Consider the following 26,358-nt stretch of genomic DNA (forward strand, 5'->3'; position numbering starts at 1 on the left):
AGTGAACTATGAAGCTCAGCTTCTGATCAAACATGGATGAGAAGTCTTAAAAATTGTAAACATTGACTAAATCTCTTCAATAACTGAGCATCTTTTGTCTGCTGAGAAAGTTAATGGGATTTGTGATTTTAAAAACTCTGCTGTAACCTGTAACCTATTTGTAACCTGCTAGTAAAAATAGTCTTGTGACACCCAAGCTTCTTTCTGTGTCACATTTGGACTTGCTAAAAGACTTGTAGGTTTAAATTAGCAAAATATTAAAAGAGCAATATAATAGACTGATGAATTAACAGAAATGTGTATAAAAATCTGCAAAAACATTGTTGTGCAGTTGAATTTAATTGTGAAATGTGCATTATAGGCTCTATAAAAAAAGATGAATTAAAAAAAACAATTATGTGATAAAAACATAATTAGTTTAACCCATATGTTTATTTATGGCTACTTAGGCATGAATTAAATAAGGCACATTCCCTTCAGCGTCATTAAACACTCAAACCTGGGAATAAAAAAGTGGTACAAAAATAATTAAGACTTAATTAGGCTTGACATACTTCCATCTTAAATTAGCTACAGTGAAACAAAGCCGCTTTGCTGAGCAGCAGTGAATGGTTGTGTGCGTGTGAATGAGGTGAAAGACATATCAGAGGAGAAACACACAGCAGGCTAACAGCAAGAGAAACTAACTGAATCTAAGTCAAACAGGTTTCAAGGTCAGTTTAAAGTGAAGCTTCACCCAAACATTAGATGTCTGAAATCATGAAGTGATCAGTAAACACTGATGGCAATGATTAATACAGTACTGCATATAGTTGTTTTAAATACAATCAACTTCTATTCAATCTTCTATTGTTAAAGGACCAATCTGGTGGTTTTAGGTGTTTTCATTTACTCAATAACTACTGTCTTTGTCAGAACACAGTACAAGTGGTTAAAAAATATAACTGGTTCTTAAACTATAATGCAGCAACAAGTTAACTCTTACAACAAATAATGAAGGTTACTAAACAGTGTCTGTAATAGATAATCAATAAGCAGCAAGTTTCATGGCTCTGACTTAATTTTCATTGAAATTAACTCAAAAGGGGCTGAAAGGAAGGAAACGGGCCTAAAAAAGGATGTCACCATTTTGTAAAACATGAAAAACACACTAAACCAGAAGAGTGATCCTTTAACACACTCTGTCTCTGTAGAGAACACAGATTCAGGAAAAGCCGGACCTCTTTGAACACACATCCACCAGAGGCCATAAATAAAATTCTGTAAAAACAATAAGTGGAGGACTGTGATGGTATAATAGGGTCCAACCCCCCCCCCCCACACAAAAAATGTTCTTTAAATCAAGTCTGGTGCTCAGATCAGAGCTACAGTCTAGTGGCTTAAACTAAAGCCACAAACAAACCAAGTATGAAACTAAAATGTGATTTACATCCCTTTTTGTAAAAGAAAGTGCTTTGACTTCAAAGAAGAGGAGGAGACAGAAGGACCAGCTGATACTGTTTTCAGACCAGAGAGGAGACTAATGTAGAAATACCACAGCTACAGGATGTATTCTTCATTACATCCAACAACATCCAACACGTGTGAAGTTTTCTTCATATGCTCATCTGATTTTAATTTAAACATGCTTGGAACACAACTGTTAAGCAGTAAAGTAATAAAGTAATAAAGAGTGAGGCTGCAGGTTTGAATGATCCGTAATGAACTTGATAAATGATGATCTGCTGGCTTAAGAACAATTTAAGAGAATAAAAATGTTACTTGCAGATAAAAGATGCTGTTTTAAGTCCCAAAAAGCTGGTGGGAGGACTCTGAATCTAACTTATGTGGAATCTTCATCAGTTGTGTTGGGTTTCACAATACCAGAAGTATCAAGGAGGGATTTCTGTGTTTCTGTGTGTTAATCAAACGAGTTTGCCTAAAGTAGAAAAACGTTTCTCAGCAGAAAGGACGACGGGTGATCTTTTGTTATTAAGGCCCTGAAAAAACTAAAACCAACAATGAATTGCATCTATTCACTGTAACATCGGTAAATCCAGAGCAATAGAGCCCCATTGTTGTTTCATAGCTGTTAAAAACACATGAAGCTGCAGAGCTGCACCAGGTGACGTGATTCTTCCACAAGAAAAATGTGATGTCAGTACCACTGTTTATAGTCTATGGAACAGATTTTCACAAGTAAAACAGTGTTTGAAGCTGTGATATTGGATAAAAAGCATCCCCACTTTCACACTTTCTGTGAGGTGGAAACAGCACAACAACTCACCAATGGGTTTTTAATAGTTTTGGAACAGCAGCAGCTCTCTGTGATTCAGCTAAATGAGCTAAACCAGGTTATGGACTCACAGATGCTAAGATGAATAGATTCTTTTAGTCTTTTTATGGGATTTCACGTGAAGACAACAACAAAGATGTAGGGAAACACCAGACTTTGCCAGACAGCTACAGTATTGATGGTTTCAGCTTCAGGTTTCTGCCCTCATGTTCACCAGAAAGGAGGAAAACTGGATTTAGTCCATGTTGCTCACAGCAATGAAACAACCAAACAATAAAAACATCATCTCTTGCTCCCTTTGTATTCAGTGTTTTTGGAAAGAAACGGTCCATGACTGGCTTTCACTAGGATTTGTGGATATTCTAGCAGCAGTCCTGATACACACAGACACAGTCCTGATAGATTTCTTTGTAAGGTGAACTGTTCTCTACTAATCTACTGTTTACATTATTGTAATCTACTCTTCACATTATTGGAGTTTTGACAACCTTCACCTACCATCAAGAGCATCTGTGCAGTGTTTTTGTGGCTGGTAAAACTTAAAATTCACTGATCTGTAACTCACACTGGACTTTGGGGTCTCACCTGTACCTGAAAAAACATTCCCACCGTACTAAAGTCCCCTTCTTTGCTGAATCTACAAGTTATAATTTTGTTTTGTTGCTGTGATTTAAATGAACTTTTCAAAGCTATGAACACCACAAACGTAAGTGCATTCACAGTGGGGACGAATGGGAAATATCCCAAAACCTGAACTAATAAAACCAATCTGCATGACTAAGTACCACTATAGCTAAGCAAGTGAATGTGTTTTGTAATATGGGTCATTGTCTGCAAGTGAAGAGTTTGGAAAGTAAAGTTTGAGCTCCAGACAGCAGCTGATGGATGTCAGTTGAATGGTGCAGAGCATCCAGTCTGTTTACAGGTGACTTGCTTTCCTATTGCTATACATTTAGTTCTATCTTACACGGAGCTGTTAGTTTGTTGAGTAAGTTCTCCATCACATCCAGGCTGTGTACAGTTGCTCTGCACAACTCCCAACAAGGTGTCCATTCCAACCTCACCGATTACACTCTACTTGTTCCTGCTGTTTGGTTGGCGTCTCGCTGATCGTCTCCACCTGTCTGGACGGAGGAGTGGAGCTCAGGGAGGAGTGTGGGATTGGAGTTTCCATCTTTGCTCCGTGACAGTGAGGACCGATTGTCAGCCAACTCCTCTGCTGCTGCGTTCACGGGCAGGAGACTTTGGTGGTTGCTGTCAGTCAGCTCATTGGACTGATGTGAAGCAGAGATGTTAGAGTGTGTGTGAGGGGGTTCAAAGGAATCGTCAGCGTGTGACGACGAAGGTGGGGACGGTGACCATTCGCAACCCGTAGAGTTTGAGTCATCAATGGAGTGCGTATCATCTGAATCAGCGGCCATCTGAACACCTGATGAGGATGCGGGGGTGTCGTCAGTTGCCTCAGCATGTGTGTCCATCTCATTGCTCTCTTTTGGTGGGAATTCACTTGTGTCTGCAGGGTGCGTAGACTCCAGTTGCTCTGATGTGTCTGCTCCAGAGTCGAGGGTGTGACAGCGACCCAGGGGCCGCTCTCTCATCCTGGGCCCAGCTTCAAGGTTTCCTGAGGGGCTGCAGGCCTCCACTGTCTCCCCTCGTCTCAACCTCCACCTATCTGGGTTCACCTGCAAATAAAGGAGACAATGATGAAGTTAATTTAAGTTTTTTAAAGCTCTGCGAAATGTGATTGAGTGAACGCTGGTAAACCAGTCACGAGATCACCCCAACCATTAAAAGACCCCCTCTGTGTCTGGAATCCATCCAACAGTTATGGAGATATTTCAATTAGACTAAATTGTAGGTCTAACAAATGTCATTTCTAGTGTTTCTGAAAAGCATTGGGACATTAAGATTTTGCACAGGGTACCTGGTTTGGTGCTGGTAAACTTCTGGCAGAAGGCCCAGAGGAACCTTTTTTCATCTGCTGAATCCTGAATCAAAGCACACGAAGCTAAATTAAGATGACAACTCAAATCTTTCTCCTTTTAGCTTTATCTGACAATGCGGAGCTTTATGAGCGTCTACCTGCTGATGCACTGAGCCTGCCGCCTGCTGTTGGACTGATCCTGCAGCCTCAAACGCTGCACAAATGAATAGGCTGCAGCAGCGACAAGAGAGATTCAAACTTTATAAATGACTTAAAATCTGGTCGGATCAGAATTTAAACAGTGGTACCTGCAGCAGCATCTGATAATGACAGGATGATTAGCTTTAGGTGGCACTATGGAAGATTTAAGGCATTTTGTGAAGAGCAAATTGTGAAATGAGTTACCCAGAGCTCCTTTGGGCACTGATAGGAGTTTGATTGGCTCAGCATCGGGGGAAAGTCCGGACGCTTTCTGCAGAGCTCTCAGAATCTCAGTGTTCTGGAAAGGCAAACATTTCCAACTGTCACTGCTAATATTGTTATTCTGATGGGATTTAATCTGAAGCTTGTGAATGTAAAGCTACCTTTCCACCCAGTTCATAGGCGCAGTCCAGGGGCGTCCTCCGTCTCTTGTTCCTGATCCCGGGTGAGGCCCCACCCTTTAACAGCAGCTCCAACACGGCCTGATGTCCCCCTCTCACTGCCTCGTGCAGAGCCGTGTTCCCCTGAAGGTTGGCTACATTCACGGAGGCATTACTCTGCACACACACCCATGTTCACATTAAAAGTGATTTAATATCAGTACAAACGGAAGAATATCTATAATAATATGTCTGTGTGCGTTTACCTGCAGCAGGATAGTGGCTGTCTCCACATTTCCACGTAGACAGGCGTGTATCAGAGGCGTGTTGCCATACTGATCCTTCTTATTCAGTTTGGCGTTGCACTCCAGCAGAAACCTCACCACCTACACACGACACTTCATCAGTGTGTTTACATGGATTTAAGAAACCAGATTACAGTGGGCTGTTTTCTAAATCAGGTTAGGGGATTAGGGAAACCTGATGTATAAGTGATGAATGTTGGATTTGAGGGGGAGAAAAAAAGCTTTCTTGCATTGCCATCTTGTTGCCACAGAGGAGCCAGGGAACAAAAGAAGAAGACGTTTCCTTGTTGGACAAACACACGATCAAAGCTGTTGTTGACCCACTTCTATATAACATGCTGCTGTTAAACTCATCGGTAGTGTAACACATGGTGTTTGTGTGAGCTGCTGCTGTAGACAGCACTAAGAATGACTGTGTTCACACAGGGACACGTTTCATAAAGGTTTTTCAATACTGTTAGCAAGGGTTAAAAACAACTGTATTTAATCTAAAATAAATAAAACTATTAGCAGAGCTAATAGACGTTTAAATATGAGCAACACCAATTAGAAGAAGAGTGAACAAGTATGGTTTGTTTAGAAGGTTCCCAGAAAAAAGCCTCTTCTGTGTAAAATTAACAAAGCACAAGGCTGGAACAATGTCCCATATACAGATGAGACACCTCCACCTTGTTTTGCAGCCACAGGACCTGATCCCCTGGAACTCACTGAGTCCACCATGAACACCATGAACGTCGTCTCTCCGACAGCTAAACCTTAGTGCAAACTGGGTCGTGATCAAAAGCAGAGCAGTAAATCCACATCAGCATTCCGGAAAAATAAAAGAATCAAGGTTTTGGAATGACCTAGTCAAAGTCCAGAGCTCATCAGTCCAAACCCAATTAAAATGCTGTGTTGGGAACTTAGAAGACATGTGCAGAGGCCAATGCCCACACACCTTGATAAACCAAAGCAAAGTTATAAAGTAGAATGTGTTAAAAAAACCCACAGCGACGTGAGAGACTGATAAAGCCAAACTTAAAGTTATTGCTGCAAAAGGTGGATCTACAAGTTACTGAATCAAACCTTAGAAATAGTAGAAATACGTTAAAAGCAAAAGGATTTTGTTAGTCACACACAAAAAATGCACAGATTTACTACAGAGTTACTACTAGCATCTATGAATAAACAGTAGCAGAAAACATGGCTGCATTAGTTCTGGGAATATCAACAACTTTAGCAGAAACACATTAAAATATAAACCTCTGGCCCTATAATATAGAATGTTCTCACAATAATACTGAAAGCTCAGGTCCTAATTTTACCACTTTCCTAGCGGCTTTACTCATGTTTTGTTCCTACCTGGATGTGGCTGCTTTGGCTGGCCAGGTGCAGTGGCGTGGCACTCTGGGTGGTACGGGCGTTCACGTTGGCCCCATGGCGGATCAACAGGGCGGCCAGGGCCGCGTGGCCGTGCAGCGCGGCGATGTGGAGCGGCGTAAAGCCGTCAACATTACAGCTGTTAACACCGAGAGCTCCGGCCTGCAGAATCGACGTCTGCAGAAGACACAGAAAAAACAGGATTAGGAGCAGTGCTCATATTAGGAGGCAGAGATGCATTTACTCAGGTAAAGTTTTTTGATATTTGCACTTTTTTGGAGTAAGTCCAGTTTATATTGCTTTGGCCTTTTCCTGGTCTCCATATACCTGATCATTACCATGGATCATTATTATTATTGGTAGGGATTTTTCTCTTGTCTCTGTGGGTGTGTGTGTGCTGTTTGTCTTTTTTCTTAGAGCTTTGCTGTTTGTTGTTGTGGGCATCGCTCACATGCAAAGTAAATAAATTGCTTCCATTTGGGTCTTAAACACTTAGTCTTGCTGGTTTTGCTTGGAATGGGGAAGAGTTCACCTATGTTCCCCTATGTTCCCCAAACTGGGGGCATCACAATTATTCTGGATGAAGTAGTTGCTGTTTCACACCAACAATGATCCTTATTCTTAGTTTTTTTCTTAACCTTTCAAAGTTTGCAGTTTAAAGCACAAATGCAAAATGTTTTAAAAGAAGAAAATATTTATTGTAAAGTTTTTCATAAACCCATAAACGTGTTTGACTATGTTGCTTTCTCTCGAATCGACGTCATCATTTGGTTTTATGTGACAGTATACTGCTATATGCAGCTTGTGTCACGTTTCTGCATGACGAGCTGTCGGACCTTCTGAGTGGGAGCACAGTTTGGACACTGGCACAGCGGGTGGCAGAGCAGAGCGTCAGACTGAATTTCTCCTTCATTCTCCTCCTCTTCCTCATCATTCCACTCCAACAGGTAACGCACCTGAAGCCCAAATATGCAGAGAGAAGTGCTTAGACTCATGAATCGTCGTCTACACAACAGGATGCAAAGAAAATGTGGCGTGACTGTGTGTTCTCACCATCTCCACATCGCCGTCTGCCACAGCACGCAGCAGCTTCTCCACCTGTCAGTCACACAGATACACACAGTGTCAGCATGAAAAATGTGGCAACACACAGCTTCTTTGTCTTCGATACTTCAAACATGATCCAAAGATCTAATTTATGGTCTTATTTATCACAGATGTGGTGAATACAGGTCAGTTAGGACGGTACTGTCAGGATGCTATTCTCTGTGTGATGTGGCGTCTCTTACCTCTCTGTGTCGGACTCGTTCTCCCTCTGGTTTGGCCTCAGAGCCCAGGGAGGAAGTGCTGGAGATGGAGGAGCGACGGCTGCTGCAGTCCGAGGCTTGAGGGGAGCGACTGGGAGACTGGAAGAGAAGAAGTACACAGAAAACATATGTTTGTAGGAAGCAAACATCATTTCTGAATGAATGCTAGATGTTCATAACTATGGTAGTAAGCATTGCGTCAGGTAGGGCGTCCTTCTGCAGATCACATGATTCGAGAGAGAGAGAGCAGAAAACGTATGGAATGCTGAAGCATTTTTAAATACATTTCTCAACATATTAGGCTAATATTGCTTATGGAAATTTAAGGAAATGTTCTGATTCTGAAATACAATTATTCAATATTCCACTCATCTGCCACCGTTAAAATGAAATACGGTGAAGAATTAGACAGGAGAGTAGTTGAGACTCACATCAACTCCGCTGCGCCGTTGACCATTCTGATTCGTCTGCAACAACATGAGGATCTATAGCAAGTTAAAACACAAAGGCAGAAGGACAATATACATGAAGAGTTGGTGCCTTTAACGTTTGGTTCATGACACACGAGAAAAGACGATTAGTGCAGCTGGTTTGAAGTCAGCTACTGACTGTAGTTAAGTCTGCAGCAGGAACATTGGCTGTCAGCTGATGAGATTAGCTGAACGACAGACCTCTGAAACATGAAAACACTGCCAGTTTCCATCTTCTTTGTGTAAGTCTTCAGTTCCTAACATACAGCATGAGACTCTAGGTGTTGCACAGCTGTGTTTTTGATCGTTAATATCAAGGTTTTTTTGTGTCAAATACTGAGCTGCAAGTCTGAGTTTGTTCTTTGAGGTTAAATATTTATTTTGTCTAAATAATCTGTAATCTGCTGATTAAATCTAAATTAAATACACCTGTAAATGACAGAAGTTTTAAGGCATTAAGCAGAAAAAGAAATAAATACAAATATTTAAAGCTTTATTCACATAAGCTTTACGAATGAAGCTCAGGAGGCACCAGGTTCAATAAAGGGTTAACTTTCCAAATCCTTGATTTTAAATTATGCTTTTAAAACAGAATTTGTGCGAGATTATAATGCAAACCGAGGTCTTAATGCAAACCGATGAGTATGGAAATGTCTTAAAATGTCTGTACGTTTCTTTCATTATTTTGAAAGAGCCGGTTAAAGATGAACCTGGTGCTTAGCTGAAGCACCCTGCAAAGTAAAAACCTGCACTCAACTTCCTTTTGAATTTAGCAAAGAAAAAGTTTAAGACAAATGAACTAAGTTGAGGAACAAATGCAGACGGTGTCAGGGACCTTGGAGTTGAGTGCACACTGCAGTGGTGACTCCTTGCTCTTGTTGTGGATGACAGTGCTCGCTCCGTTTTCCAGCAGAACCTGGATGATTCCCTCGTAGCCCCATCGGGCTGCCAAGTGCAGCGGCGTGTCGCCTTTATCGTTCTGCAGGTCCAGACGACACGTTTGGACATCGTAGTAAACCAGGGCCTTCACACACTGACACACAACACATAGCATTTCAATATCCATTACATTTTAGGTTGGTTGGTTACGTTTTTAGTAAACAATGCAAGTTCTCATTATAGAGTAATGTGAAATGGAAGTGAGCAACAAATGTTTTATTTATTAATTAATCATTTGTGGTTTCGAACCTGAATAAAGTAAAGAACAAGAAAAAACGCTTTAATGCTGCACAAAGACCTCTGGATATTTCTTTATGAAATACTGTACAGTTTCATCTTATCAGGCCTCTAAAAATGGATCAAACTCCCAATTCCAGTCATCCTAAAAGAAGGAGATGCAGATACAGCACATAATGTATTGGCTTGCTTAAAAGGGTATATTCACTAATTTGCCTTCCTTTCTTTATTTTTTTGACGCTTTAACTAAAACAAGGGAGACAGGAGGGATATGACATAAAATAAATCTTCTTATTATCTAGAGGAGTTTTCCTGGCAGAAGCAGAGAGATATTTGACTATAATAATGGCAAAGTGAAGTTTAATGCTATTTATTTACCTGTTCTACCCAAATCAAGAAGGTTAAAGTTAGGCAAGTTGCTCTTTACAGGGTCAATAGAAAAATAGTTTGGAAGACATTAAATTCATGTTTGGGGCAGAAGAAATGGTTCTAATATAAAAAGTCAGCATGTGACTTACATCCTCGTGTCCGTACATGCAGGCGAGGTGCAGCGGCATGTTGCCATTGTTGTCCTGAGCTTCTGTGTTTGCTTTGTAGTGCAGCAGCAGCAACTACAGGACAGAAAGTTTGAAATAAATACTTCCCACATTAAGGGTCTTAGCTTCCCTTCACTGGCTCCCTATTCTTCACACATCTGATGAATCTCAAGATTTTAAACACCAGTCTGACCCCTTTTAACCTGATCATTCATCTAATACTTTCTGCTCTAAGAAAGCGACTGAGGCAAATATGTGATGAGGAATATATCAAATTCAATTTGATGGTTTTCCTAATGATTTGTTTTATATTGTACAGTATAATGGCATTTTTCCCCCATTAATAATCCAAAGTAACGTATACGTTGTGTTCTTTGTCCTAACGCCAACATTATGAACATCTACAGAGATCTGGTCAATTCTTCCTCACTTCACTGTAGATGTGTTGTAATGTTTTCTGTTCCTATATAATAAACTTTTTCAAAATGTATTCTTTGAAATATTTTCTTGTGTTTCTACTATATCTAACAGTACAGCCTTTATTGTCTTCTATAAAGCACTTTGATTTGACAAAGGACCAAAGTGCAAATAAACTAGATTTGTCTCATGTGTAAAATTTCCCTTCATGATATTAATTCCCCTTAATTTCCATCATGATATTTTAATAACAGAAATTTTAGCTTTACTTGTGAAACAGGTCTGAATTTGAAGTTGTTCTGTATAATGTACACACACACACACACACACGCTGCACACCGTGACTCCCTGGTATCCTCGTTGGCAGGCCAGGTGGAGTGGCGTGAGGGCATGATAGTCTGTAGCATTAACCGGAGCTCCTTTATGCACCAGCACATCAATCAGCTGGGCCTGACCTGAGACACAAGTGCGCGGGTTGGTTTTTCATTTCTACACATAAATCAGAGCTCACGTCATCTCACATTTGCTCCCTCTCACCACAGATAGCAGCTGCATGCAGTGGAGTGTAACCTCGGTCGTCTCTGGAGAACGGCGTGACGATGGACGGGTCATTCAACTTCCTTTAACAGAAAGACAAAAAAACCCTTTATAGAGCCAAACAACTGAACAAAGTGATTTAAGTCACAGTGGTGAGGGATCAGGGATCTTTCTTAACTAGTTAAACTGTTTTTCTTGGGTGTGATATCGAATATTTGGCTCCTGTGTCTGATTGGTCACTGTCCAGGTTCTGTACTGGTTTGAAGAAGTAAATTATTGTCAATAAATACACATTTGTAATTTCATGGTGGGAGAGCATTAGCAAGAAAAAGGATGCAAAATACCCCAAAATAATTTGTGGGTTTTAGTTGTAAGTGGGAAGTGAAACAAGCTTTTTGTTCCTGATTCGCACTTTTCACAGCTGTGATGCAACAGAAAATGGAGAAAAAGGGGAAATGATCTCGAGTAGATTTGGTGTAGAAAAATCTATAGGACACAAGGTTTCTAAAAACACCGATGGCACAGTGGGGACAAAAAGAACCACTTCATGTTACGGTTCAAACTTTCAGGATTTACCAAACACTCACATGTTAAGTGGTGTGAACCCACTTTTTCACACGTTAGTTAACTTTGATCAAAAGTTGTATCAAATATGAAAAAAAACATAGTTCTACATAACAATCTCTCCTTACATCCAGCCCCTCACATACACTGTTTTGGCTGTTTGCAGCCTTTTGTCCTCCATGTGCTCCTGTAAGAAGCTGATCAGTAGCCCAGTTCCACATATACATGGGAGAGAATTACCCCTGGAGAAGCCAGCATACTCCAGGAGAAACCAGATTTCTCTGATCCCCTACCCCGATTATCATTTATGTTTACATGGCAGATAAGAAATCCAATTCATTTATAAGCCTCTGACTGGAGAAGATATAAAATCAGCCGCAGTGACGTCATGTCTGGTAGGATATTTTGACCAACTTTAAGTGGAGGTTTGGTTTTAAGGTTAAAGGTATAGGATGTTTTAAGTCACTGCTGGGAGTCAAGCATTATATTCTGATGGTTAATATTAAGGTTTCGTAAAATGACAGGACAGACGTGTTTGTGTGTGCATGGGCACTGACCCAGAGAGCTGGAGGTCACAGAGGTCACAGGAACAGAGGGGATGACACATCTTTACATCTTCGTCACTCTCACCTTCACTCAGCAGGCGTTTAACCTCTGCCTCGTTTCCATTGGCTATGTGCTGCAACACACCCACACAAATGGGAATAAGTTAGCACGACCTAAATTCTTATTTATTGCAAATTAAGACCTATAATGACCCTTCAATCTCGGCACAATCTGCAAAAATCCTGTCTAATCTTTGTTGTCAAGTTGATCGATTATGGGATGTTGCTATGGTCGAGGTTTGTGCAGCTCACCTCAAATAGTCGGTGGATGGGCGTGGCAGCACTCTGAGCTAGCAAATTCATCTTCTCTTTGAACACTGTCCTGTCATTCAGCTCACTTGAGCCCTGACGGGACAGAAACATCAGACGGCCATCAGTACCATTACACACTGCTGCGATAATACACTGAAAGGCCAGAGTCCTTTCTCTGTGTGTGGTCTCTTACAGAGTGTGTGTCCTGCAGCTTCCCCAGGTTGATGTATTCCATTGCTGCCTCAAAGGTGCTCAGACAGTAGCTGAGCTCATCTTTACTGGAGTGGCTGAAGCAGAAGTTCTTGATGTAGCTCAGGTTGGCCATCCTGAACACAGGTAACAACATAGCTGAAGAACAACATGCAGAGCTGCTAGAAAACTTTTGTTTCCCAGCTGTTCTCTGCGGTATTGTGCAAACAAAAAGTAAGTCTGGTCCCTGAAGGTTAAACAGATAGAGACCATGTCAGACTAACCACACACACCTGGGATGTCTGCCAATAAGAATAATGGGACTTTTTCAGTCTTTGTGAGTCTCTTTCTTTCACTGAAGCCTTATATAATAAACCTAATTTGTTTATTATCTATAATCTTTTAACAGATTTATATGCTTCTATTAGCACCAGGAAGGACATCCGGCGTAAAAACTGCCAACTCAACATGCGGACAGTGATACGCTGTGGCGACCCTGAACTCACAGGATAAGCTGAATGGACAAAAATAAAAATAAAATAAAATTAACACCTATTTATATCTTATTTCATTTGTCCTTTCTTGGGTTGTTAAAATCTGGAATCATCAAATCAGATAATTAATATTTCTATCTGTCTGTGAAGCCTGCTGGTAAACTGCGGTTTTGAAATGTGCTCTATAAAGAGAGTGATAAACCTCGTTTGTGAGGGATTTTCTCTGTCTATTTTTTCTGTGTCAAACTCTTGACAAAAATAAATAAATGAATGAGATTAATAGGTTTATAGTATTTATTGTCTCCAATCTCTCGTTCAGATTTAGTTTTATTTTAGTTTCCTGCACATGACAGAGACTGAAACATCGTTCCTAGTATGTAAATGTCAGGAGCATCACTCCAGTCTGTGTTTCCTCCCAACAAGCCACACAGGCAAAAGGTGTTACAATGAGTCTCCCTCGGCGCTCACCAGTTGGGAATTTCCGTCTTCACCAGCAGGTAGAGGATGACAGAGAGCAGGTCGTCCGCACATACTGCCTCTATACTGGCTGCAGAGGAAGACAGGAATGAAGAAATGAACTCACAAAAGGAAGACGAAGGCATGAATGCACACAGCCTCTCACCCTGTCCAAACCAAAGGACAGTGCTGGCTGCCTGGCAAACAATGAAGTGAGCCAATACACAAACTGGACAATGCACCAACGGAGCAGGTACTTTCCTGTGTGCTCATCTGATTACGGACTGTGTGGAGGAGCATCATGCTGATGTACATACATTTAATGTTGTTTGACTGACTACATTTAAAGCTATTAGATTCACAAATGTATGTTTTTTTCCTCCTTTGAGGTCTCAGACAACACGTGTCTCAGCTGAAGTTTTCCTGTTTGACCGATTTCAGCATGAGAGTTTAACTTATAGCTGCACAATTGTATCTAAAGATGAAATTTAGATATAACAGTTAACCTTTTTAATACTTTTGTCCAAAGAACATAAGAATGCGAAGTTACATCTTACATTGTTAAATGCTGGGGGACGAAAGCACAAAGTCTAAAAAGAAAAGACAAAATCTACATAGCAGCAAAATGGTTCCTGTGATGGATTATGTCCTTATCTATGCCACAAAGATACTGACTGGCAGATCACTTCGAGAGGGAAGAAGATAAATTTGTATTTGTATTAATTGCACTTCTGCTGTTACTGGACTGTGGCAATTCACAGCTGTGGCTTCTTTAAGTATTATTATTACCACACATAAGAACTGTGGCAATAAGCAAACTTGTATAGCGCTATAGCATTTATTAAATAATCTTTTGTCAACCAATGAGGTTTGTTTTTCAGACTGCTTTTGAAACGATCTGGACATTTTAAATAAGGCCAATAACTTAAATTCTTTCTGGACACCAGACCAAGCAGTCACGAGGATCAAGCTGCTACTTGTGTTTGGTTTGTCTGCTCTGTAGAAACACGGCAGCATGAGAAGGGAACCTGCTCCAGTAAGCTAATGAAAACACAATACATTTTACAAACTTCACCTTTGAGTAACGCACACAGTACCTACCAGTGGGTCTGGGGGTGTGGGTGGCGGTTAGGGCAACTCTACGTAGGCAGAGCAGTTTGAGGAGGGGGGAGGTCTGCTGGTTGAGCTGACTCAGCTCTCTCTTGGCCCGAGACAAGTTCATGCTACAGAAAGAAACAACACATTGAGTGACATAAAGTCTTATCACAAGGTTCAGTTACTCATACTTGCAGATATACAGACACACACATAGTCAACACACCTAAAATTTAAATGTAGAACATACCACAATGGCATGTGAAATATTTTTAAACCTACAGTGTGAAACTTTAACTAGCACTAGCATGAGACTGAAAACCAGTCTACTCTGCTCCATCCAGCCAACTCTTTAAGCTTCTTACAGATCTGACCAATCAGACATTAAAGTACTAATGTACCTTCCCTGTACCACAGAGTTACAAAAATTGAAATATAAAATAAAAATTACAGTGCAGCCATTTGGATAAAAAAATATTTAATTTGTAATTTGTCTATAACTGGGACATGATGAACTGACCTGAATTCAGGTTTGACTCCCAGGTCTTGCTGCTGAAGCTCCTGCAGACTCCTGGTGGTTTTGTTGAAGGCAGCATCCTGTAAACAAGCAGCACAGACAGAAATCACACTGATACAAGAAACTGCAAGAGAAATTTTAGGGTTTAGTATTTTAATTAACAGATTTTCATTATCCAGTAGCTTCTACACTTCTTGCCACATTACTTTTCTCAGCCCTGTTTGTCTCAGCGTCTTTGTTCCGGTGCAATATTATCTACTGTCCGTGGAATAGAATAGAATAGAATAGAATAGAATAGGCTTTATTGTCATGGCTCATAAAAGTACAACAAAACTGTGTACATAAACTACTATAGCAGAATATTCTCTAATAGAGTGACCGTCATGCCCTTCACCTCTTTACATGTAAGTCATAAAGCTGCTTTGCTTTTCAAAAGGTGTTTTTTAGTACCTAACTTCCTGCAGACTGAACCGTTCCCTTTTTATTTCAGTCTCAGTACAGCTGCTCTGATCACACCTCAATGACTACTAACTGTTAACAGCTGACCTATATGCAAGTTCTGTTTTAGTTCAGCAGACCTTCGCAATGTCACATTGTGCTTTTGACATATTTGTGAATAAAACTTTCCCACAGACAAAGCAGAACAGGAGACTTATATAGTGATTTCAGAACCTCATAACGCAATGTCAGGAGTGTGCAATGTCTCACGAGCACTAAGTTGTAGCAATCTGAAACAAGTGATTAAGATGGGAGAGTCTGATGAATCCGATTTGAAACACTCGTCTTAATAAATGTCACAGCGAAAAACGACAGAAATATGAACATTTTCTTACACGAGGTCCAATGTTTTCCTGAAAAAAGCTCCAATTTTTCTCTGCTGAGAATCAGGTATTTTGATCATAGCAAAAAAATGAGGTGTCAGATACATAAAGGACAAAACATTTCAATAGTTTTAAGCATTAATCTTAGAAAACTCCACCTCCAATTCCATTCATTTTAGTCCGAGATGTTTCAGGTACAGCAGAAATTGTTGCATTACATTGTTCTGTTGAGGTGTGTGTTGTCAGAGATTTTTTAGGTTCCTTTTAGTCAGCTATAGAAATCAAAACCCTTCAGATTGCATATTTCTATTAATCCCCTGTGGTATTCAGTCTGACAGACTGATATAAAACACTGGCAGAACATAGCTCCAGTGAAAACTAGAATTACTGACTCGTGGCTGTTTTCTTCTACCAGCCAGTACGGTTGCAGTTTACACAAGTCTGTGCAGACTCATATTTAATCAGTTCATCTATTAGTTAAACTAGATTTTTGTGGCCGTTCTGAAGACATTCCTTTCAAGTTGTTCCTGAGACACACAAAAGCATGACATCTCAGGCCATCTGTGTCATAAACATGAGCATAAAAATCCTGTGAAATCAGAAAACTGCTTCAGGAACAGCAAGTTGATTGTAACATGTGTTGAAGTGCTGCTACTGTATAACTGCCGGCTTGTTAAGATGCTGTTGCTGATCTTTGCTTTTTGTTTTTACTTTCCCTGTACTGTCTCTTGCTCCTCATCTACTGCCATTGTAGCTGCTCTGTACCGTCTGTCTGGTATTTTGCCTGATTGTGGTACGTTATTTGCCCCTTTTGAGAAATTCGTTTTGGGCTCTGCAAAGCAATAAAAGGTAGAAAAGAACACAACAACGACTTACCTGGCTGGCTTCAAGCATTCCCACGAAGTTAAAGATTAAGTCATGGATACCATGATGAACATAAATCTGCATGAAAAAAGAACAACTGTGAGAAAGCAATGTCCCAAGTAGATCTGAGCAAAGACTGGTTGTGTTGGCAGCTTCAGCAGAGCACATTAAACTCATTTCCAGGGTTCATATGCTTCAGATACTTTAATTGTGGCTGAAGTACTAGTAGCAGTAGCATCATCCAACAGCTGCAGCAACGTTTTAGGCTTCAAGTCTATAACGTATGTTCTCCTAACTGTCTTTTTGTATTGGGCTGTTTAGAAGCATTAAAGCAATTGCTGACATTCTGCTTTCACTACAAAGTTAACGCAGACAAAGTCGTACATTTCACTTATTTAATTTTGAATTAAAATCCAAGCCACAACCTCCACTTTGACCTTCCCTTAGATCGAAATGCATCTGTCATCTGCCTTTTTCTGAGCGTATGTAAAAGTGCTCTTAGACCTGCTTTATAAGAAATTAAAAAAAAAAAAAAAATTCCTAAGTGAAGAGAGCAAAAGGAAGTAAGTGATTTTACCTCCACTGCCTGTTTGAGAAGAGTCATCTGAAGCTCCTGCTTTGCCAGAAGTTTCTGTAGGGAAAAAAAACAAAACACTGAAATGCATAGCAATGTGATGCAAATGTGACTTGGCAAAAGAAACTGACCAGAGACACTGGTAGAGCAGCATGACAACAGCCGCAAATGATCTTATTAGCCTTCAGAGGGTCTCACTAAAGACTCTGGTGCCCTGTGGTGGGATTAATTGTCTGCATGCTGCTCCTGTTCCAGTTCAGCTGAGGACATGGCTCAGCAAATCATTCCTCTCCTTTCAAAGATGACTGTTGATTCTCACAGAGAAACTAATGATGCATTTTAGCTTTGAGTAACAACTGTGCTATCACCTTAAACCTTTAACAAAGTGTTAATGTCAGCCCCGAGAATTAGGCCAGTTCTTAGAAATCTCAGCACACAGAAGCGCCTGTGACCCGAAACTGCTGCATACAATGATCAGCTGTCAAACTTTGTGACAAGATTAGCGTAAATAAATTCATATAACCTATATTTAGGTGCAACATCCTGTGAGGAAACCTGTTTGCGTTGGAAGCAAGAATATTTTGGCCTTTGTTTCCTGTACAGCTTGAAACCATTTCCTTGAAATAGATGCAGTTGAGTTGAACATGCATATAAACTGTTTTACTGAAGAGTAAAGCTAAATAACTTTAATAGAAGAATGATCCTTCTTTTCTGCCAGAATAAACGTGTTTATGTATTTTAACGTGAGTCGATATGTCTGCTACCAGCCAACATCCACTGGTCTCCACTTATTGTTGGTGGGTTTTTACTCACCAGGCGAGAGTCTCTCAGCAGACACTGGAGACATTTTGTGAAGAGACCATTCACAGAGTCCTAAGGGTTGAGAAGACAGAAGGGTCATCAGTGCTGCAGGGAAGCTCTTATGATTCATCACAACCTTTTAATGTTTTAAAAGTCAGCTCTAAATAGATTTTTTGGATGGATGAAAACCGGAAGTGGGGGGATGAGCACATTAAGAAAGATGAATGAAAAGGAAAAGAATGAACAAGGAGGAGAAAGTGAAGAAAATGTTGGAAGGAAGAGAAAACATTTGGCCTCATTCACTAGTATAAGTAAGTTTTTTCTCTGACTTGTTCTTAGGAAAAGTCCTAACAAATGTCTGTCAGGTTCATGATGTTGCCCCGCAATGGTGAAGGAGGCTCAATGAAGGGAAACAGAGAACAGCGGAAGACTTAAAGATAATCTTACTATGTGGTGTCGGAGTCCCTTCCTCTCCTGTACTTTGAAGGTCTGACAGAAGCCCTGGATAACCTTGTCTAGTTTCTGGCTGTGGCGGCCCAGAAACTCCTTCACGTCCTCCACGCTCTTCAGGCAATAAGGGGGCAGTGGGCCCTGCTCTGAGGGATTCGGGTCCATCTCGAGAGGCCGCGAGATACACAAGATGTTGTAGCTCTGTTCCTGGTTGTTGTAGAAGGTTTCCTCAAACAGGATGGGGACTGCCACTGGAGCTGAGAAGTCAGATCCCAGCAGGACCTGCCTGTCCTGAATCCTGACCTCCTGAAATGTAGAAGACCAACAACAGGAGTCTCTACCATCTCAGGTGCCCAAGCTTGTAACTTCAGAATGAATCACAGGTGCCTCACTAGTGTCCTTTTTGAACGGTTACTCAGTTTTTAAGGATGAGCAGATTTACACAACTCATATTCCTCCCATTTTTTAAATGATGGTTTTAACTGTACTCCAAGGTAGATTCAATGACTAGGAAATGCTCTTGCACTTTATTATCATTTGAATGGGTTGGTACAGATTTGGCCAGAATACTGGTTCACTAGTAACTAAAATTTGGATTATTGTTTTTGTGGAGATCTGTTTGTACTGTGACAAGAAAGTCTATAGGCAAACATTTGTCAAAACATTAAAATCAACCTTTATTCAAGCTTATTAAAAAGGTATAAAACTTCCAGTTCCTCCCTTCTCTTTTTATACCCACTGTAAATTAATGATGTTCACATTTTCACAAATTCTAGATTTTTTTTTCATGGAGACAAAGCATATTCAATTTTTAATAACTTTTAGATACTTTGTGAAACCAAAAATAATGCATCTGTTGGTTCCTGTAGCCTTGATTTTAGGCTTTTTGATAATCTATTCCTGGCATCATGTGTTTCCGAACAGTTTTAGTTCCTGCATATTTTTTGCATCAGTGCTATAGGTGAATATAAAAAAAAAAAAAAAAAATGACAAACCTTTCCATCCGCAGTCTGGTATCCATCCTCCACAGGGTGCAGGACATAGTGGTCAAAGTGAGAGTCTGGGTAGCTGCTGAAGGTCAAACTCCCACAGCAGGGAACAAGAACCTGAAACAGGACAGGACTGTTTTTATATAATCAACTTGACTTTAACTTTAATCTAAAAAGTGAATTCAATCTCCTATCTATGATTAATTCCCTCATTATTAAGGACTTGCTGTTCACTCGGAGCTGCTGAAATGTGAATGAACAGCAAATTACAGTGAAATTTTAAATTTGTCTGGATCAGGAACAAGATGACCCTCAGATTCTGAAACACCATCAAAAGGATTACAGAAGGATTTGAAAGACAGTGAGACAGCTGCATCTTCCCTTGGTAACAGAAATAAAATCTGCCAAAATTCAAAAACTAGTACACAAGAGTCAACCTGACCTGACAAAGCTTTATTTACTGGTTCATGACACCATTTCCACTGTCACCAGGTTCCTCCAGTAGTTTTAATATGGGGAAATACTTTTTGAAGGACCAGGAACTATGAGTTCAAATTAATGGAGCACAGCATTTTATACACCTGCCTTTTTTTTTAATAAATCCTGCACTTTCTTGTGCGTATGATGATGTAAAATTCAACCAGCCCTTGTGCATTTTGATATGTCATCATCATTTGCCTAATCTTCCCAGTCATTTTTCCATGCTGTGGAAATGCAGATCAAAATGCGCTCATTTCACTTTTAAACAGACAGTAATAAACTTCAAGCAGCTAAAAGTTTCTGGACAAAAAAGTATGAAACCCTGGATATTTGTAGTGCACATATACTGTAAGTTGTGCTCTGTGAAATCTGTGAATTTCATGAATTTCTGTCCATCAGCAGCCTATTCCAGTTAGATTTATGTATTTTCCTCAGTATTGCTTATGTTTTGATGCCATCTGGTTTCTGATGAGACAGAGCTGCTGTGCGTCTGCATTCGAACACTGGATCCTTACGTGCTGATGTTTGGCATAACAAGCTAAAACATGGTTTAATAATCATTTTGCCTGTTTGTCATTTGATATTTATTCATTTTCACAGCGGCTGCACTTGTTTCCAGGCTGGGCTTTTAAAGGTTCATCTGACCATGAAAACACATTCATTAACAGTGCTGTAACAAGCCAGCATTACCTCAACAAATGTTAATCTTATCCTGCCAGCTACCCTCGATTAATATAAACTGACGCATGTGAACAAAGATATGGCTGAGAGAAGGAGGTGTCTGTGAGCAAAGTGCTAAAACAACCTTGCTGAACAGAAAGTTCAACCTGCTATGACAGGAAGTGGTCTGACAAGTCAACATTTACCTTTACTTTGAAAATTAGTCTGAGCAAGAGGCCTTTGACCCCTGAGCTTAAACATTTTACCACCGGCAATGCGTCTGATTTAGGCTTGTTTGGCCTGGAAACATTAAATGTATTTAACAGGAAAACAGTGTAAGTATATTTCACATTTTTCTACCAGAGGAAAAAGTGATCAGTGAAAGCTGCTGCAGAGGTTTGCTGACAAATCCATATATATTTGTCATTTGTTCACACTTGTCAAGTGCCAGCTTCTATTGCACTGCTGTATTTTCACTCTGCAGCGTTTCCTTCTCTGTGTAGCTCGACAATAGCTTTCAGTTTCTGCAGATAATTTGCTCCCAGAGCCAAAAATCTTTTGCTTTGGTTGTTTTCTGTTATTCAGTTTAACTACCTAATAGTACATAAAGTGATGAACAGCACAGCTGGGCAGATAAGTATGTGTTATATTATTTTGAAAGAAAAAAAAAATAATTTCTCATCAACTTAATTTATTGCACATTATTCTAGAACAAGATTTCAATCATCAGAAATGTAAATATATTTTTAATCAATTGATCAAGAAGCATTCAATCTTTTGCACATATATAATTTTTATTATATTTCTGATGATAAACATTTATACCAGCTTATTGGGATTCTTAGGTTTGCATCTGCTTACAGTGAATTGGCATGTTGACTTTTGCACACAATCATAATTCCACCTTTATCAATGTATTAGTTCAAAGATTTAAGCAACTGCATTTATGAAAATTCACAATGACTTAGACTTTATCACTTGAAATGATACATTTGAAATCTTGAATCTTTGTCCATCTTTTTTAAGCTATTAACTACATGTTGATGAAAGGTAAACCAATGTCTAGTTTAACTGCACAGGGTATAGATTCACAATATGTATTGTATTATTTAAAAAATGTGTATATATGTAGAATGTAAAATCCTCAGTCAAAAGGAGACAGTAGGTGGGACTCACGATGCCATGGAGCTCTGCCACTTGGCTGCAGAGGTCTGGTCTCTGCTTCTCTAATGCCAAGTAGAAAGGATTCTTCAGGATGTTCTCATCATATACAGCCATATGGAGCTGGAAATCTGGATCCTGGGCGAGATGGAAGAGGATAATGAGAATATGTAATCAGTATGATCCAAGCTTCAAAAAGGTGCTGTTTGGGAAGAAGGAGTGAGCATGAAGAGAAGGTGGAAACGGACTGCATGATTCTCGGAAAATGGGAATTACGATTTTCTATTCTTTATTCTATCGTTGAAGGTCAAGCTAAATGCTGGTTGTGGGAGACGAGATGAGATATGGTTGAAAAACATTTTGAAAAAATATTCACAGTCTTTCTAGAAAGACTAGGACCCTTTTCCATTGAGTTGTTCAGATTATCAGTGACACAAAAAAACTACAACAAAAGGAAATGCTTTAGAAAGGTTCTCCTAGAAGATTGGGATTAAACCTTCAAGGCTGCAGCATGTATGGGTGACTTTGTAACAAATGTGCCAACTTTGGAATTAGAATTAATAAAAAGAAAGTTAAAAAAAATGTACACTTGTTTAGACTTTGGTTGTGACCTTTATATCAAAGCAATAATGAAAGCAAAGTGGTGGACTGACAGAAATTGCCATTGCCAGACCTAAGCCACAGAAAGTAAGGCTGAAAATGCACTCATCCCAGTTTCAATAGGTACAATCTGATGCAATCCAAAATACCAGCTCTGCCACAAATTCTACTTTTACAAGGTTATAAGTTCTCATTTTTAAATTGAAACTGTCAGAGAAGATGGGTTTATTATTTAGGTCATAATGGCTGGCGGAGTCGTTCATTTTAAATAGAGTGGCCAGAACTTTAGAACCGGCTGGGTTGCATTAGATTGGACATGTGTACCTAGAGAAGTGGCCAGTGAGTGAGGGCGCCAACATCACCTGCTCACTTTAACATAAGTAAACATACATGGGTAAAAAAAAAAATGACTGTTTCAAAATAATTTGCAAATTGGACATTTGACATAATTTGAGTTCCATTACTTTATTTTTTGGTCCTTTCTGCTTATCCCGTTAGTTCAGGGTCGCCACAGCAGATCATTGTCCGCATGTTGATTTGGCAAAGTTTTATGATGATGATTAATGATGCTCAAACGGAGGGAATAAACTGCAAAACAGATTTTCTGATTCCTGTAAGTCTCCAGTTTTATTCCTAAAGACGGAATAAAGCACATTAAAAATCTTAACTACTCTTGAAATCAGCATCTCAGAATGACTCTACTAGAACAAAAAGGGATCTTTACACTGTTCTGTTTTGAAAAGAGATTTTCATGTTCTAATAATTTTTAGAGTCTAATTCTTGAGGACAGCTTTGCAACCATGGCTGGTGTACTTGGAAATGTATCTGAAACTGCTGGATATCTATAGCAACAGTTCTGTGACAACGTCTGACTGCATTAAGGTCATAATACCCAGATTTTGTCTAACAACCCGAATACCAGACATAGTTTAATCAATATCGCTCAGACAGCCATAGACACCTGAACATACAGTATTAGAGAATGACACTTGCATTCAAGCTATAGGTCACTTTGTCATTTATTTAGCTGAACTGTAGCAAATGTACCACTCTAGCAGTCAACAAAGTTCCAATCCTTCCAATCCTATACACCTGGTTTATTTTATAGTAGTTTCAGAGGAGACTCAAGTCATTCAAACGGTTTATATCTCTACAGTGGCCACAGCTCCCATGAAATCTTGGTTCGAGAATGTTGTCAAGCTACTTAGATTCTGATATCCTTCTTCATAATGCATCCACTGTGTGTGCCACACAACATCATGCAGTGTTCAGTTCACATGATTCATCATCACGTATCACAGTGAATTTAACACAGAAAACCATTTAAGAAAACCAGAAGCTTCACTAAATGATCTGATCCATGCTCACAGTGATCAAACAGCTCAAAAAGGCAGTGGACTTTCTCCTGAGTCGACTTGTTCAGCTATCTGCCTGCTTTAGCCTCCTGCCTCCTCTGTCTGTTCACCCAACAGAAGTTTGCAAGTTTCAAACTCTCCGTCTCACAGCTGATCCACAGTACTCACCTCATCCATCTGCAGTTATCAGCTTCATCCTCCCTCAGTTCCAGCACAGACAAACTGGGAACAAGTTCAGCAGAGCAGAGACTCCCTGCTTAAGCAGCCCCATGTCAGGTGGGGATGAAACTTAGGAATTAGTCATGAGACCCTTGTGGCGGCTTGTGACCCTACAAGTTTAAAGCCAACCCCATAGTTATTGCTGCAGAGGAATGTCCTTCCCTCAGGCCCAGCACACAGTTACACATCTAAATTAGAGCCACTCAGCTGACATCTTATTCTGAGGTTTATAATGTATGCTAACAAGAAAAGAAGCAGTGGCAAAACAAAAAAACAACGTTAACAAGATCACAGCAGAGCTGATCTGTCAAAATGTCCAAATCAGGACTACACTTTTTCAGTCAAAACCAGAATCACAGCATCCAATAAAACTCCGAACATTTACTGGTTCCACAATAGCTCATCTTACACTCCAGAGAAAATGTAAGGATTTGTTGCCGTTTTCCCTTTTAAATCATTGCAAAGTCAAAATATGACAAAAGATTTTGCAAAGTGTTATCAATATATAAGAATTCATAGATTATGAATCAATGTGTTGAAGGGTGCAAACACATAAAATCCACCCCAACCCTGCTGCACATGAGCAATACACCAGAGGATGTTTGTTTTGTCTCTCTTTGGGGTTTTTTTTTTTTCCAGCTGTGCTTTCCGGTTGTAGGTGGTGACATTACTTTGCATCTCTGGTCACCTGTGTTTGTTTAAGAATAATACCAGACACCAGCTCGGTGTGATAACAAAAGACATAGCAGGCCATAACCAGGGAGCTGAAGATACACAGTACAGTGACCAGAAGACAGATTAGAGTAGATGAACGGATTCAGTGAAAGGAGACACCACTCCCTGAATCAATAGCAGTGTTTCAGGAGACAAAGAGACGTCCCAGCTTGAACAATGCCATCAATAAAAGAAAACAAGAAAGAAAAGCTAAACAGCCACATTTGACGCCTAAATAGCCTGATCTTTTAAGACTTTTACGTCGGAATCACACAGCCATGTGTGACGGGATTTAAAGTGAACACAGTGCGAGACATCAATCAGAACACTCCAGTGAACTGACAAAACAAAGGCATGTGAAGGGAGCTAAAGGTACGGTAGCATTTCCGGGAGCACTTTCAAAATAAAACCTTTGAAAACATTGGCAAACATAAATATTTTAAACACACACTAATGGTTTAAAGTTCTAATGCAACTGCAATATTTAGCTCCATAATAATACTGACCTGTAAACGTGCTTGTCTACATCAGATTAGCATTGTGCCGTTGAGCTCTAAGGTTTAAATCCTCTGGTCTCTTTCGGTTTGTAATCAGGTTTCTTTTGTCCCTTGACATTTCAAACCACTCGAACGGCGCTTTAACAGTTTATATGCTTACTGACACACGTTAAAATAACATTAGATTCGGGAAATTAACAGTCCGCCCATTTTAAAGTTAAATTAATAAAATCTCTAGCTGTAGCGTTCGTACCTAACTGGATTCGCCTGTGTAATAAACTGGACGTGCAGGTGAAACCACTGACTGTTATTTGTTTGTGTTATAAATATAAATAGTATTGGACGATTTAACTGAATACACGTGTAACCAAGTCTGTGCTTTCCAAGCGAAATCTATACATTTAAACTTGGATTCAATGTTACGAGTTAAATCTCTCAACGTTAAATGGGACATTTTTTGAATGCAGACTGGTGTGATGCTTTTTTTTTTTTTTTTGTTAAGTCAGTGTTTGGCCTTAAGTGTTAACTATGACTAAAAAACGGATTTCATGGCGTGAACTATTGGTGACAATGAAGATGTGAGGTTAGTTTAACAAGTGACGGCTAAGCGGCGTTAGCCCTTTGGTCACATTTCTAAATTGCGATATTTTGTTGTTTTGTTGAGACTCACTTATGAGCGTTATAAAATTAGCATGCTAGCTACAAACAACAGCATCGTTTTACCTGTAAACGGTGCATTAATAGTTAGCATTAGCTTCCGTGGGACAGAGATATTGTTTAATATACCTAATGGAATCTTATTAACATGTTAGCATGGCCATCTAGTATACCAAGCATGAAAACCAGTCAACAGACGTGATGAATAGTAGGACGGACGTTTTACCTGGTATTAACCAGTCCCTTCGGTCATCCAGACTTTGGCATGGCAGTAAAAACACCACCAGCAGGCTGCTCTGTCAGGAACTGGGATCAGCTGGCTACAAAGCTACAGCCAGGAAGCCTTTGCTCGCCGGGTTGCCAGACTTCATAGAGGAAGCACGCAAAATAAACAAGGCGTCACACGGGACGCGTTGTAGTGAAGTGTGTGCCTGTTTACATGTCCGACTAATCATCA

General features: G+C 39.9%; 1 protein-coding gene across 1 annotated transcript; it reads right to left on the reverse strand.

Annotated features, from left to right (window-relative positions):
* Positions 1-1,450: 1,450 nt before the first annotated feature.
* ankrd27 (ankyrin repeat domain 27 (VPS9 domain)) lies at positions 1,451-26,274 on the reverse strand. Its single transcript, XM_067493886.1, has 28 exons — positions 26,128-26,274; positions 21,875-21,997; positions 19,565-19,675; positions 18,567-18,875; positions 18,132-18,191; positions 17,322-17,375; positions 16,757-16,822; positions 15,063-15,139; positions 14,549-14,670; positions 13,460-13,538; positions 12,502-12,634; positions 12,309-12,401; positions 12,009-12,130; positions 10,888-10,970; positions 10,690-10,805; positions 9,916-10,008; positions 9,057-9,254; positions 8,183-8,236; positions 7,734-7,850; positions 7,498-7,542; positions 7,281-7,400; positions 6,427-6,621; positions 5,047-5,166; positions 4,784-4,957; positions 4,605-4,698; positions 4,358-4,430; positions 4,200-4,263; positions 1,451-3,957 (listed from the first exon to the last, which is right to left on the reverse strand). The coding sequence occupies exons 2-28, from the start codon at positions 21,974-21,976 to the stop codon at positions 3,343-3,345; spliced, it is 3,489 nt and encodes a 1,162-aa protein (XP_067349987.1). The 5' UTR covers positions 21,977-21,997; positions 26,128-26,274; the 3' UTR covers positions 1,451-3,342.
* Between the last annotated feature and the right edge of the window lie 84 nt (positions 26,275-26,358).

This window comes from Channa argus, chromosome 23, assembly GCF_033026475.1.
Source record: "Channa argus isolate prfri chromosome 23, Channa argus male v1.0, whole genome shotgun sequence".
Lineage (NCBI taxonomy): Eukaryota > Metazoa > Chordata > Actinopteri > Anabantiformes > Channidae > Channa > Channa argus.

Bases quoted from the DNA above. Each gene is read 5' to 3' on its own strand.
- ankrd27 (XM_067493886.1), bottom strand. From the start codon at position 21,976: ATGGCTGTATATGATGAGAACATCCTGAAGAATCCTTTCTACTTGGCA. The intron at 16,823-17,321 runs GTAAAATCACTT...TTTTTCATGCAG, and splicing joins TTCTCAAACAGGCAGTGGAG to ATTTATGTTCATCATGGTAT. The intron at 9,255-9,915 runs GTAAGTCACATG...GTTGTGTGTCAG, and splicing joins GCATGTACGGACACGAGGAT to TGTGTGAAGGCCCTGGTTTA.